Source organism: Eublepharis macularius, chromosome 12 (assembly GCF_028583425.1).
Source record: "Eublepharis macularius isolate TG4126 chromosome 12, MPM_Emac_v1.0, whole genome shotgun sequence".
NCBI lineage: Eukaryota > Metazoa > Chordata > Lepidosauria > Squamata > Eublepharidae > Eublepharis > Eublepharis macularius.
Window position 1 is genome coordinate 3,468,546 of NC_072801.1, and position 15,058 is coordinate 3,483,603.

The 15,058-nt window shown below is 43.3% G+C and overlaps 1 protein-coding gene across 1 annotated transcript; it reads left to right on the forward strand.

Annotated features, from left to right (window-relative positions):
* The first annotated feature begins 477 nt into the window (after positions 1-477).
* On the forward strand, positions 478-15,057 carry MEIOB (meiosis specific with OB-fold). The gene is made up of 13 exons (XM_054992749.1): positions 478-687; positions 3,643-3,700; positions 5,164-5,295; positions 6,873-6,945; positions 7,814-8,009; positions 9,415-9,515; positions 10,421-10,473; positions 10,573-10,668; positions 11,122-11,223; positions 11,869-12,022; positions 13,574-13,760; positions 14,276-14,362; positions 14,665-15,057. Exons 1-13 carry the CDS (start codon positions 478-480, stop codon positions 14,800-14,802), a joined length of 1,587 nt encoding a protein of 528 aa, XP_054848724.1. The 3' UTR covers positions 14,803-15,057.
* Position 15,058: the final 1 nt, after the last annotated feature.

A 15,058-nucleotide genomic window follows, 5' to 3' on the forward strand; every position in this document is an offset into this window, starting at 1 on the left:
GTGTGAAATAGCAGCCCGTTGGGGAAGTGGAGGGGGGCCTACTATCATGCACAGACAAGCAAACAGACAGGGAGGGAGTTGTTCAACACAGACTTTATTGGACTGCAAAAAGTGAATGGGATGTCTGGAGGTGTGTCTTCCTCAGCCAGGAAGGGACAGCCATGTTCCTTGGCCTCCCAGACAGGTCACAGCCTACCAGGAAGGGAAGCAAATACATGTGTGGCAAGATGACTGGTCTTGTGCAAGCCCCAGCCTGGTCTGCAACGTCCTGGAAGGGTGTTCATGGCTGTAGGCAGCGTCAGCAGCTGCTCCATTGTGACAGGTACTGTCAGCAACCACATGATGCATGCCCCTCCAGCAAGATAGTACTCCTCATCTGCATCTGGATGGTCTGCTTCCGTGGCTGCTTGCAGCTCTGATCCTGTGAGGGAGACAGTTGAGGGGCTGTGCAACCGCCATTGACAAGGAGTTACAAGCATGGGCACCCAATCACCCCAACTTGTGGCCGAGCTTTTTCCCCTGCCTGAGGGGAAGCCCAACCGAGGGTGTTCGATCAAACGCCTGGCATGGGCTTCTGGAATCCATTCACCCCATAACAGCTGTGACAAACACAGCTCCTTGGGTGTCTGCCTCCTTGGCAGGCATGAACTGTGCAGGCTCATCGGCAGCAGCCGCTCCCCCTCCCTGGTGAGCCTCTTCCACGGAGGTGAGGCTACTATGAGGAGAAAGGGAGGACTGGTGTGAATGAGTGAACCAGAGCAGCCAGCTCCCTTACCTGTTGGAGCACCCTCAGCCCTCCTAGGGCCAGGATTCAGGAGTCGGATAACCTCTAAGGGAACTTGAGTGAAAGTAGGTAGACAGACATTCTGGACCCAGCTCTCCTTCCCTGAGTAAGTGCTCAGTGCTCCCCAAATTTAACAAAGTCCCCCTGAAGCACTTTTGCTCAGCCACCTTGTGCTGTTACCTAAATTGGTCTCCTTGCAATAAGAGAATTGTGGGGGAAATTAGCAGCGAGGAAGATGGCTATGCGAGAGGCAGTAACTACAGGATCTTTTCCACCAATTTTTACGGGGTCTCTTCCCAGACAGCAGATGAGAATGGTGCTTTAAATTCACATCTGCCCTGAGCCTGCTGGAAATGTGGGGAGGGTGGAATATAAATAGACAGACAGACAGACAGACAGATAGATAGATAAAAGAGCAAACTTTTATTGAAGAGAAAAAGCACACGCATACATAGGAATAATTTATAAAATGGTTACACATACACAGAGTTCTAGGAAGCTAGTCAGAAGTTGGAATAGAGTGAGGAAGGGGGAAAGTATATCCTGAAGAGTGGTCCAGTCCATGGGAGAAGAGGGTAGCTTCAAATGCCAGCATTCTCGGCCAGGAGAGCAAGAGGCTTAGGGCAACCTCAAGGAAACAGTGCCTTGGATCCAGTAAGCATGTACTGTTCAATTTGAATGAGGCCAGGACACTACTCTTATAGGGTAAAACGTGTCCCAAGGTGGGAGAGCCCACTTAGCCATTGGAACAAAGACTCCAATGGTCAGTTCCTGGGAGTAACAAAAGGTTTGATTACATTGATTGCTAGCTGCCAGGGCGTGTGAAAGAGAATGCAAACTCTCTCCTGGGACTACACAAAAGGGGCAGTTTGTTAATGGAGTCCACTGGAGCTAAGTTGATTAATTTAGTTGGGGAATGAATTATAACTACTTCTGAATGCCAATTGATTTGCTCCTCAATCAAGGGCAGGAGATCTCATCACAGAAGGAGGGAAAGGAATGTGTTAAGTGGGGTGACTCTGCAAGACCTTTGTTGTTCTGGATTCCTTTCAGGGCTGGGGGTAGTCTCTCCTGGGACTACACAAAAGGGGCAGTTTGTTAATGGAGTCCACTGGAGCTAAGTTGATTAATTTAGTTGGGGAATGCACCTTCCCAGGAATGAATTATAACTACTTCTGAATGCCAATTGATTTGCTCCTCAATCATGAGCAGGAGATCTCATCACGGAACGAGGGAAAGGAATGTGTTAAGTGAGGTTGCTCTGCAAGACCTTTGTTGCTCTGGATTCCTTTCAGGGCTGGGGATCCTGTAAACTAATCACTGCTGGTGTCTCCGCATTTACATGCAGCATTCCATTCATACCTGGGACTCCTGGGCAGGACGCAGCAACTGCTAGCTGGAATTCCCCTGGCTGCAATCCAAACTGCCATTTTAATCCAGGGGTCTTGTGATTTCATATCACAGGTAGCCATATTAAATGGCTATTAAAGATGGCAAAGGCCGGGCCGACTGCTTACAGTGCATGCTCGTGTAGGGCCTCTGGCCATGGCCTCACTTACTTGGGGCCATGGCCACCCTGGCCGGAGGTGATTGTGTGGGGCTGGGCATTGGGGTGGCAAGTGAGTTTTTCCTGTAGAATGGACCCTTACGGGCCACACCACCATTTTTTACGGCACAACTTTCCACGGCTGTGGTGGGCGTTCCCAGGCCTGGAACACCCCTCTTGGTGCTGGCACAGGGACTTACGCTGCAGTTGCACCTGCATCTGGCCACCATGGCTGGGCACTATTGGGAGGCTGCAGCGGAGCAGTGTCACTGACAGGCAGCCTCACAGGGATGGTTATGCTGGTGTAAGTCTGAATTATGAAAGTGTAACCCTTAGTCTGCTCCCTGAGCACTTTCTGCTCCCTCCTCTGGATTAAGCTGCAAATCCCTTGAGGTTTTTTTTTTAAAAAAAATTTTTTTTAATGGAAATTCCACAAAATAAAGTGAATGGTTTCAATATCTCTGAATACCAATCTGGGGTGAGGTTCATTTAAAAAACAAACAGGGGTATTGCTCTTCAAAAATCCCGAACATTAAAGAAACCCTTTTTTTCAAAGAAAGGATAAGTCCCAATAAATAACAGAGGGTCTTGCAGGACTTTAAAGGCTACCATGAGCACACATGAGCCAAAACCTGCATTATCAGAGATTCTAACTAAATGCATTCCAGAGCAGCCGTAAATACATATTATGCACAAACATATGAAATGAAGCCATGATGAATTTGGTTGGAGAAGTAAATCTTCCCCTCCTGTAACTGTTTGTTTAGGAGAAGTAGCCACTGGAGGTTCATTTATAACTGCTTCTGTGTATAGTAGAGACTTGAAATGAAAATCCATGGAGGCGTAAGAAAACTATAAGCTATGTTTATGTGATAAAGAACTAGAGAACACGGAAAACATTCACATCCAATTCTGTGTCACTTAGCAAGTTAGGAAAAATTGTAAGATCTTGATCTAGGCGAATCAGGATTTTATCAAACTGGTTTGGAGCCCACATATCCTTATCCCATTCCTCAGACCGAGTACACTTTCTGTCCTGGTTGGCTGGAGAAACTATGTACAATTTAGATATGTGTTCCCCTTATAAAAACAGACAAAGAAGCTTCAATCTTGTAATATTTCCCCTGGTCATCTTTTCATATGGAGAGGACTATTTATATTTATTAATGGTACTATATAATGTGTGTGCTTAAAATAGCATATTAAAAATATGCTTTTTCATATGGAAGGAATATAGAGAATCTGAGAAATCAAATACATCCTGTACATCTGTATTTAATGTTTATATTCTGTAATCTTTTTTTCTTCCCAGAGTGTAATTGGTGTGGTGATTGGGAAAACAGATACAAAAGGCTTTCCAGACAGAAAAAGTAAGGTTCTTTTTAGACCTCTGTTTCTCCGGCTGTATCTTTTTGCCTGTAACTAACTCAAAAGCATGGGTGGGAAATAGGGATCCCATTCCCCTGGTGGGGATGGGGGATCCCCGTTTTCACTCTCCACCCCCTGCCACCAGAAAGAGAGAAAGGCATGAGAATGGGCCTCCCAGGTGCACTCCAGGAGCTGCGCGATGATGTCACTCCTGGGAGTGTTGTCACTGAGTTGCCCCAAGCTGATTTTGGTTCCAAATGGGCCCCTTTTGGCCAGTTTGAGACCAAAATCAGCCCACTGTGAAACACGTGTGCGCCCCTGTGCCTGCACGATAACATCAATTTCCAGAAGTGACTTCATTGTGCAGGCACAGAGATGTGCGCATGCAAAGCGTGTGCACAATGAGGATCATGGGAAGGCTGGACAGGTAAGCACCAGGCCCTTGCCCCCTGCTGGGAGGCTAGAGAAAACCCTAGTGGGAAACCAGTGGGAACATTTCCCTCCACAACTGAAATTTCAAGAGAGATTACTCAGCTGTAAGGAGGGGTACAAGAAGCTAAGGGAACCCCAGCTCCTCAGAGCTATTTCTGTCCCTTACTGATGTTTTCCTTAATAATTTCAGGGATGGAGTGAGATTTGCTAGAACTACTTAATGCAGCACTGGGCTTTTTCTCAGTTCTGGGGCATCTGATGACAGTAGAATACTCCATTCAGTTTAGGAGATGAAGTTCTTTGCCAAAGCAGTGGGACGCCTGCCAACTTGCTATGGCTAAACTGTAACTGGGCCAGCTTTAATGACTTTTTCCTTCCCTCCCATGCAGAGAAGTAAAGTTCATTTTTAGAAAATCTGGTGACCTCTAGTGGTATTTAATGAGGTTGCTCAATGCTGGTAACACAATCAGTTCAGTGTAATGTATTGTACCTTTGGTCCTGTTTCTGTAACGTCTTAATTCCCCTGGCCTTTTGCTTCATTGCTAGTGCCCCATTTCTGGGTTTCATTACTATGTGCCGCAAGGATACGAACAGTAATGGCTCCATAAGGGTGTTACTTGAGGCTGCTGCCACCAGAGTGCTAATGCTCCTTCCTTCCTCACTCCCCCAGGTGCCTTCAACAACACATGTGCCCAATGGGGTTTCCCAGACTCTTTTAAGATGACCATGACAACAGTGGGGAGTGAGGATGAGGATGAGGTGATAACTCCCACCCCCCAAATTCTGCTGCCTGAGGCCACCACCTTTCCTCCCATTTTTGTCAAACCAGCCATTTACTTCAGGAAGACAGCAGGGTCCTCATAACCAGGGGGTTCCTGGGGCAGATGACTACCTCTCTGAGTCTTCATTGAGAGAAGTAAAACAATTTGCCCCCTAACTTTGATGACAGAATGTAACAACCACACATTATATTCTCGTGTGTTTACAGCTAAATTCTAGCTTTTGATAAGAAAAATGCCTTTTCTCTTTGCAGACATTGGTTCGGAGAGATACACTTTTGTTTTTACTGTTCGTGATTCACCCTCTTACTTCATAAATGTAAATTCTTGGGGAAAAGAGAACTATGTTAAATCACTTTCAGAAAGTTTAAGAGTTGGTGACTGTGGTAAGATGGAATTTATTCTCAACGTATTTCGATTTTTCAGTATGTGCTGTCCCCTGTTTTAAATCATTGTTATGTGTTTGTGGTCTTGGTGTGTTTTTCTCCAAGGAGTTGTGGATATTTAACTGGAACCAATCCTTTTCAGTTAGATTGAGTGAAAAGAGAAGAAGTAAACTAAAATATATATATATATACATATTCAAAAGTAGTAAAGCTGTCATCAAGAAACTTAGGACTGAAAAAGCCATTTCCCAGACTTTTCTTCCTTACATGTTCAAGTTTACACTGTGTTTCATTCATCCAACAATGTTTAAGTGAAATAATAATTAATAACTAATGGCATAATCCAATCAGAGTTGAGCACATTACTCTCCCACTAAAACAAACGGGAGTTTAAAAAATGTGCTTAGCCCTTTCCTTGCTGAAATGAGTGGGACTTTTGGCTGCATTGTGTCCCAGGAGTCTGAATAAAATGTGATTGCTGTACAATCGGTAAAGAGGGTGGCTTTGCCCACAGCCTTAAGATCTTGCTTTCAAGGAAATACATTTAGAATAAATGCTCACAGTTTTGCTTAATTTTTAGTTATAAGTATAGTTGTGTGTGAAACAGACCACTGGCAAGTGGATCCTTACTGATTTTCCATACTCTTTTGAGCAAAAGTTGCAAAAAGGACCCCTTGAGCTCACCCTAGATAAGTGGAATGAACTTGTGCAAGGAAACTGGAGTGCGAAGAACAGCAGCAGTTCCTGCCAGATTGCATCCACTAAGCTTTACAGGAATTTCCAAAAGCCATGCAGAATTTTATGCACTTGTATAGTTTGAACGGGAAGCAAAACTTTGTTTCCCCGTGTCCACATTAAACATTTACACTAGTGTATCTACTTGCAATGGATTCAGCTCTGGTCAAGTACAATTCAGAATATTTTATCACCTTAAGTAAGGTACACATAGCCTGTCCTGGGCCCGTGCTTGCAGAACCCCAAGGAGGTGATGCCGGTCCCCATCTGTGTTGCTGGTGGCTGGGAGCAAGTAGAACCCCTGTGGTGTGCCAGTGCCCCTGATCAGTACAATGCCCTAAGCAGTCACTAGTTTGGCTTAGCCAGAGAACCAGCTTGCAGTCAGGAGCCCATCCTCCCTTTAGCTTCCAACAGCCGATGCTGTAGACCATCAGGGAAGGGAGGCAGCAGCCTGCCACCCCCCACCCCCCATCATGCCTGGACTCAGCTCCAGTGAAGGAGCTGTGAAGGAGCCCTTCTGCCTGGATTCCAGCTACTAAGACCATTAGAAGGCAGGCCACTTAGAACCCCTCCACAAGGATCATTACTGTTGGGTTAGCTTTAATTCCTACCAGTTGCAATGGAAGCCCATTTTTGTGAGATAAGTTAAAACAGCCCTGTAACTTGACATCTACAGTGTTGAATTGTTAAGTTTTGTTTCTTTGACCTGCAGTGGTGTTACATGTTATCTGTCCCTAATGTGTTTGCCCAACAAGCTTTAGCAGTGATTTGCAAGTGCCATGTGTTGTGTAGATTTATAGGAAATCTTTCAAATTAATTTTCTGGTATTCACTCCTTTATAGTCATCATTGAAAATCCTTTAGTACAGACCAAGGAAGTAGAAAAGGAGGAAAAATTTAACCCTACAACGCCAAGGTAAATACAAAGTAGAATTCAGGAGCAGGACCGTTCAAGCAGGTTAAAATAGCAAGCTACATGTAGCCTGCTCCTGGCATATTCACAGGAGCACTATATGCAGTCATTGCTCATGACAAATGATATTGCTGTGATAGGGAATTTACTGCTCAGTGATATAATGCCCAGACAATATTACAACACCAGACTATTATTGTTCAAAGTGCTGGTTTCTCCATTAACTCAGTTAGAGACCCACAAGCTACAGAAATTCAATTGGGCTACTCTGAAGCTAAAAACACGGCCACACTAGTGCCTACTTTTATGCGTTTCTCTTGTACAAACCAATGGACAGAGGTTGCCATGATGTCACTGCTTGGTGGGCAACGATTCTTATGCCCATAAATTAATAAAGGATCACTGTGACTGAAATTCTGAACTGTCACGTTTATGCAGGCATGTGGATTGCTGAAGCTAATGCCAGAAGTCTGGTTATCTGACCATAGAATTCCTGATACCTTTATAGTCATTCATCCGTTGCTTGCAATTCTTGCTAATTTTACTGTTGCCTCAATAACTGAGTTATGTATACAGGGCAATTTATGGTAAATGTGGCATTGGATGGATGTATCTGAGCAGCAGATATGATCATGGGAAGAGCTGAGAACATGGACTTGCATTTTGCTTCCTCTAGAAATTCATGTTCATGGCAATTATCTGTTAAAATTTGAGCTAGTTTAAAAGAGCATGGTGTGTCCTAAAGATAAGATAATTTGGACTCCCTATTACCCCCCCCCCCCAAATTAGTGTTAGCTGTAAGAATTCAGAGAGTTCATATTAATTGTCTTTTAGTAAGCATGTATAAATATGTGATGCATGTGTATGGCAGCTGTTACAAGCTTCTGCTAAGTGAGACTCATTCAGCAGTCAAGATTTGTTCCCGCTGTGAAGTGGACACCAAGCTGCTGTCTCTGTTGAATGTGCCTGTGAAGGAACCTCAAGATTTTTACTCACTGGGGGACATTGTGGCCAATGGACAGAGCTTGGATGGAAAAATCATAAATGTTCTTGCAGCTGTCAAGTCAGTAAGTTGAAAAACTCTGTAACAAATTCAGCAGTGCCTGTCGGTAGCCTGATGAGTAATACATTTCTGTGTAGATAAAGATTTATCAGGTCATGGCTGACTGACGTGATCTTTTGTCCTGGCTTGATTTAGTCTTAGGACGTTTAATGAGGGAGTTGTAAACAGGATTCCACACAAATGTTCATGTAACTAGGATTGTGCCCTAACAAAGTGCAACGGTATGAGGAGGCTTGTTTACAGTCTTTTGAACTGCACACACACATTAATTCTTAACTACAAGGTTACATATTAATGCTAAATTGGTTTATTGATTTAATACTGATGTCTAGCAGAATCTTACCTTTGTCCTCCTCTCTCTTCAGCATAACCTGTTTACCACTGGGAAGTCCTCCCCCACCAGCCCCACTGAAATGAATGGGAGCAATGTAAAAGTGCACTACATGTTGTGGTGACTGCTGTGTTTAACATAATTGTGTGACTATCATGAGAATCCACTGGAAAGTGCATCTTGACATCACTTCTTACTCACACACAGGCTCCATCCGCATTCAGTGAATGCAATTTTAGGGCTGAACTATCTTTGCAAATGTCTGTTCTGTCTGCTGAGGGGACACAGTGCATAGGAGTATTCGGGGGCATTGCGGAGGAGGATCCGTGGCTGAAGGAAAGGACAGCCCCTCCTTCCTGTTAATTCGGCAGCGCAACGGCCTTTCCCCACATTCGCCTTATGAGTAAACATGTTTCCTTGTAACAAGGGCTCTTGGATGGGAGAAATGCATTTCCTTATAACTTACTTATTTAATTAATTTTATTTACTAAATTTATACCCCTGTCTTTTTGAACTCATTAGGGCCACTAAAGTGGCTAATAGATTAAAAACATACTATAATTAAAAACATATCTTAAAAACCATTAAAACCAAACAGAAGTGCAGCATTTAAACAATGAAAACAAAGCTAAAATACACATAATAATAATATAAACAACAATTAAAACATAGGAAACATTTCCACCCTTAGAAGCCTGGGCTTTTAAAAAATTGCTATTCTTCAGAGTGCCTCTGCTTCTCATTTGCATGGGGTTGCCATAAATCAGTTTTGACTTGATGGCATTCTGCACACACACATTCTTCAGAGTGAATTATTCTTTACTCTACACCATCTCTTCAAACTTTGCAACAACACCTTGTTATTATTTCAGAACAGTTTCTTTATATCCCCCCCCCCCCCATTATGTAAGATGAATGCCGGTAATTGATTACAGCCATCCCTGCTGTACTTCACTGAAGTTGTCATGGTTTGAACAGTAACATTCTTTTTAGTGTGGAAGCACACCATTGCTATTTGACCAGGTAGATGAGAATGCAAGATTAAGAGCAAAGTCTGATTTTTCTCACTTTATTAAAGGTTGGTGAGCCAAAGTATTTCACCACTTCGGACAGACGAAAAGGTCATAGATGTGAAGTGCAGCTGTTTGATGAAACTCTGTCTTCCTTTGTGATGATATGGTAAGCTGTATTCTAAATCACCATTCAAATATACACACTAATACAAAAGTCAGAGACTGCGCTGAACATAAGTACATATTGTGATCATTAATTGAAGCCCCTTATTAACTGAGTGGGCTTTGTTGAGGGTATAAAGGCATTCATTAAATGACCTCAATATCCATTAAATTATATTACATACAAAGCTGTTCAATGGAATGGTCTTGAATGTATTGCCTAATTCAATGAGTAATTGACAAATGCTTCCATCAGGAGAAGCAGAGTGAAACAGAGCTGCAAATCAATTATGAAAGGTCATCATGGAGAAGAGGAAATAAAAGACACTGTTTAAGTCCATCTGGCCATTGGCGATCTTGTTCCAAAGCGACACGCTGCCTTGCCCGTCTGTAGATTATCATCGATAGATCAGCCTTTGTGTGAATGTGCATGTTCATTAGAATATTTAGACAATTTGTCCAGCACGCCTTGGGGAATGCCTCTCCCCATATGATCCCTTTTACCCAAGAAGGTAATCAGGGGATGATGCTCTGCTTCCAGTGCCACCCCATCATAGTCATCGGCAGAGGTGTAAGAACCAGGGCTCCCACAGTGGTGGCTCCTGTTCTCTAGTACCCTCATTCTACTCTCTCTCTTGCAATTGTTCGCCTTGTTCGCTTTCAGATTAGGAAGCAAAGGCAACACATGCATGTTTCTCCTCTGTGAGAGCCAAGTGTTGGCTGACTTTCCTTCCTGGATTTGATTGTGTGATCCATAGGATTGTTTATGATCATTTTTACCTTTTCATGCTGTTGTTTTATGGAATTAAATAGCAACGTTTTGCAAAGAAGGTACATATTTTATATAGGATTATAAAATATGGTATAATGTTAGTTTTAAACATTAACTGAATTCTGCCTTGCCTCTAGCTGGGACAATGAATCTATCCAGTATGCACAGAGCTGGGCACCTCGAGAAACAGGTATCCTCTTTCACTTTCTTGCAGCCTATTTGTGCTGAGGCTAGCATGAACCTAAAAAGCTTTTTTTTAAATAACAAGAATGTATATTTCTCTTCACAGTAATCTTTGCAGCAGATGTGAAAATAAACTTTGACAAATTTAGGAACTGCATGGTTGCAACAATAATCTCTAAAACCATTATCACTACGAATCCTGGTAAGAGACTGTTCCAGATCTTTAGTCCTTCAATGCCCTGTAATCATTCAATGTCCTATAATCAATGTTGTGCCAGTTTTTAATGAAAAAGGTGATTTTATTCTTAACTGAAACAACTTTTACTTGTTTCACTCCATAGAAGAATTTTTCCCCATCCATATCATTAAATTTCTTTAGGGCAGGCAGTTTGGAGGTTCAGCACACATTTTTGCATATCTAATGTTCCATTCCTTCCATCTTTGTTTAAAAGGTAGCAGATGTAGGGAAAGATCACACTCAGTTTGAGCCCATGGAGAGCCATGGCCAGCAGGAAGAAACGGTATCAAACTCCAATGAACAAATGTCTAAACTTAAGAAAAGATGTTCAGAGATATTAACCTTAATTTCCAGGGTTGTCCTTCTAGTTTGGATATTGTGCACGCCCACATTAATTAATCCTGTTTTCCTCCCAAGACACGCCAGAGGCAAATATTTTGTTCAACTTCATAAGAGAGAGTGCAGAAATGTTAGCTTTGGATGATGAAATAGGACATCAGTTTAGAGAGTCCATAAACTGTAAGTGTTCCTCCAAGTAGTTATAAGGTGAAGATCTGTCTGTTGCTTTAAAAATTCCTTTAAAATTCTCCTTTAAAATGTATACTGTTTGCTCACTTAGACCCTATTCAGTGGTTTCTTTGGGGAAAAAAGTTACTACGTACTTCAGAGTTGGGTATGTACCTTGGAAGTTCTCATAAGCAATCAATAAAAACTGCATACCAAATCTGGGAAATAATAACTGAGGATGTGGAAAGGAGAATATGTTATAATTAAAGATGCTGAATTCAGCCATTGTGATTTGGTAGATAAAGGGTTGGACTTCAGTTTGGAAGATGATGCCAGATCAAGAAAGATATTTCTGGTCATGCTACAAATATTTGAATATATCCAGTTTCAAAAGGCAACATAAATTTGTTCTAGTTTGATTTATGAAATAAAAGTATGTTATGCTTTCTGCTTATTTTAAGAGTCCCCCCCCCATTTCCATGTCAAATTATTTATTTTTTTAATTGAAACTCAAAGTCTACTGAAGGTAATGGGAATCTTTCTTACTATATATCAGAACATAAATCAAGTCAAGTTATATTTCTTAGAGAGTTTTTACATTTTCTCCCCCTTTATTTCTTAGACAGTTTTTAAATTTTCTCCCCTTTTATTTTTTAGTGCAGACAATAACTGAAGTTTTCACAGTGGAGCAGTTAAAGATGAAAGCTTTGCAAAGTGAGGGGAAATCAGAGCCTTTCTATGGCATTATTTTTGCCTATATTTCTACTCTGAATATTGATAGTGAAACAGCTAAAATAATACGAAACAGATGGTAAGCATCTCTTCCCTGTTCAAATCAGCTGGAAACAGCTTTAGGCCCCATCCTTCTGATCATCAGACCACTTTCCTCTTTTGCATCACAACCTTTCCTGCTCTAACCTCACCTGTCCTGCATCTGCAGGGGCTTCTCAAAAGAGAGTAACAGAAATTGCTTCCTTTGATACAACGGTGAGAATTGACCGGGTTTCTGAATGACGATTGGAAATGGGGGACAGGTTGCTTATAAGGTGATCTCCAAGAACAGTCTCCAAATGAAAGACTGAAATGCCATTTTGCTTAGGAACAATGCAGTTTTAAAAAGAATATTGCAAAGTGACTAATGTCCGGGGTTTGAGCCCCAGCCCCCAGACTTGCCAGGAGGGAACAGTGGGAGGCAACCAGGAGGCAGCGGCCCTGCCGCCCCAGCCAGCAACCAGGTCCAGGACCTGCCTACTCCAGGGGGAAGGGGCGAAAGGCCAAAGCCTCAGAGGGCTGGAGGGAGCAGGGAGAGACCAACTAGTCCCACCCTCCAGGGGGAGAAGAGAGAGCTAAGCAGGCCAGAGGAAAAGGGCCAAAGCAGGGGGAATAGGGGCCCAGCAGCAGCCCAAACAGAGCTCTTGCCTGGCAGGAAGGAGAAGCAGCCCCAGCAGCTCAGAGCCACGCCCCAGCCTCCCCCTCAGCTTGAAGACAGCAGCCTGGCTCAGGAGATGCTCACAACCAAGCCCCTCCAGGTGGAGCTGCTGAAGGCATTCTGTGGGAAGAGCTGGGCAGCCAGCCAAGGGGCCACAGCTGGGCCTACCTTCAGTAATCAGCTCAGCCAGAGAGGCCTGGCAGCCAGCCAACATAACGCAGCTGTTGCTGATCCAGGCAGCCCAGCCAGCTACCCTAGCTGCAGCAGCTTGAGACAGCCCAGGCCAATGCTGGGAGGCCAAGGAGGGGTGTGGCCTGGCAGGCAGGACCTGCAAGGAGGGTGGGGTGCTGAGAGAAGGCCCTATAAAAGCTGGCTGGGGCGGTGAGGTGTGAGTAAGGAGTGATGGTGTGGAGGGGGAAGCAGAGCAGTGTGAGAGCAAAGGCTAGGAGGAGAGGGGATGAAGGAGGAGGAGGAGGAGGAGGAGGAGGAGGAGGAGGAGGAGAAGAAGATGATGAAGATGAAGATGAAGATGAAGATGAAGATGGCAGAGACCAAAGAGGGTGAGTGGCACAGGTTGAGCAGGCCAGCGAGTAGATTGAGAGGGAGTCTGGGTGATGTATACTGCCCCTCCTTCCACAGAGCAGGGTCCTGCAGCATCCCTGGTGCCCCCTTTGATGTCAGGAGCAGACTGTGCAGTGCCCTGACAACTAGTAAGTACACAGAGTAGCTATAGATCACTACATACAATCTATATACAGCATTTATAGTCCACCTTTCTCAAGAGATTCAAGGCAGATCACAAAAAAGGGAGGCGGAGCAGCAGCCAAAGGTGTGGGTTTAAGAGACAGCTAGATGGGCTGTAACAAACAAGTCTGAAAATCAGTTAAGTAATATCCACACTGATTCATCCACACTGTTCTCCATCTCTTGCAGTACCAGGTGTCACTATGTGATCAACGAAGCAACCAAGGGGTGCTCCTTCTGTAGTAGTTTTCCCTTCTCATCAGACACACCAGCCTACCTGAGCTTTGATTTGCCAGTTGACCTGAGCGACCACACAGGCACCCTCCCTTCCTGCAACCTCTCAGACAAGGTGGCTGAAGAGACTCTAGGTTGCACGGTGAGAACCAGCCATGAGGGAAATGTTCCTTGGATTGTATTGAGCTACAAACAATGAGTATTCTCTTTCCTTCATGTAATGTATGGCCTCTTCAGAGTATGGGAGTTTTTTGGAACTTTTAACAGTAATTGCTTCTAATGAAGCATTTGTCTACAACAGCTCATCCTGAAATGAGCTTGTCAAGTCTTTACATTGCTACAAGCATTTGTTGGACACCTGTGTTTTCCCAAACAGGCACTGTAAATACGTTAGGACTGGGCTAATTCTAAGTGTTTATATTGAAACAGCCATTTGTTTATTGACTTACTGATAAATGCAAAATGTGTTTTTTTCCAGTATTCAGTCCTTTTCATTTACTCCCCCCCTCCAGATTGGAGGAATGACATTGGAAAAACTAAGAGACAAAGAAGCTGTCACTTGGTTTGGGGAAAGTGTTGGTCTGCTGCTCACCGTTAGTCGCTTCTAGAAAAGCCCGTTTCATTTCAGACCACTTAAACGGCAGTCTCTTTACTTAGATTCACGAGTTCCTGGCTCTGACGGAGGCTCAAAAGACAGCATTAAAATGGCAACTTCTTCTGGAACGAAGTAAAATATATTTCCGAGTAAGTAAGCGCGCTGCCCGAGAGACCACTTTTCCTGGCAGGACATTCCCACTTCCAGTTATGACCTGCTGGGGAGTCTCCGAGTTCCTCTTATTAAAGAGATGAGATTTAACAGGAGGCAAGGCCTTTTCTGCAGTAGCACCATTACCATGGCACAGCTTCTCCTGTCAGGCAGAATGCCTGCACTGGCCTCATAAAAGCTAATGTTGTTAAAATAAGAATTTGCTACTTGTTTTTAAGATAGGATTCTGATTTTATTTACTTTCCTTAATACCTTAACAATTTTAAATGTTCTTCTGTAGGTTATTCTTTCTCCTAGTTCAAGGAGTGGACTGAGACTGAGTCTACTTTCGTGCAAGCTAGCAGATCCTGTAGAGTCTAGCTTAAACTTGATTGGTAAAGGAAAAGAGGCAGCTGCCAAACAGTTGGAAAAATTTTAACAGGGTGTTATACTATGTTCAAAATAAATTGTCAAAGGGGAAAAAAGAGATGTTTGTTGTCACTGCAGTAGGCGGAAATATGTTAAAATGCTTAAAAGTCTGCTTTAACCCCTCAATGTTTATACTCTTTCTGGTATAAAATATTTAAGGAAACTTTTTGTCTTAAATCTCTTTTATTGCAGCAAGGCATGCTTTCTATTCACTTTAAGGCCTTAAAACAGGTAGCAAAGTTTCATTTCATTAATAATGTACATGA

Excerpts from the sequence above, each read along its gene's own strand:
- MEIOB (XM_054992749.1), top strand. The coding sequence starts at position 478 with ATGGGCACCCAATCACCCCAACTTGTGGCCGAGCTTTTTCCCCTGCCT. Across the intron at positions 10,669-11,121 it reads CATTATCACTACGAATCCTG|ACACGCCAGAGGCAAATATT; the intron begins GTAAGAGACTGT and ends TTTCCTCCCAAG. Across the intron at positions 13,761-14,275 it reads AAGAGACTCTAGGTTGCACG|ATTCACGAGTTCCTGGCTCT; the intron begins GTGAGAACCAGC and ends CTCTTTACTTAG.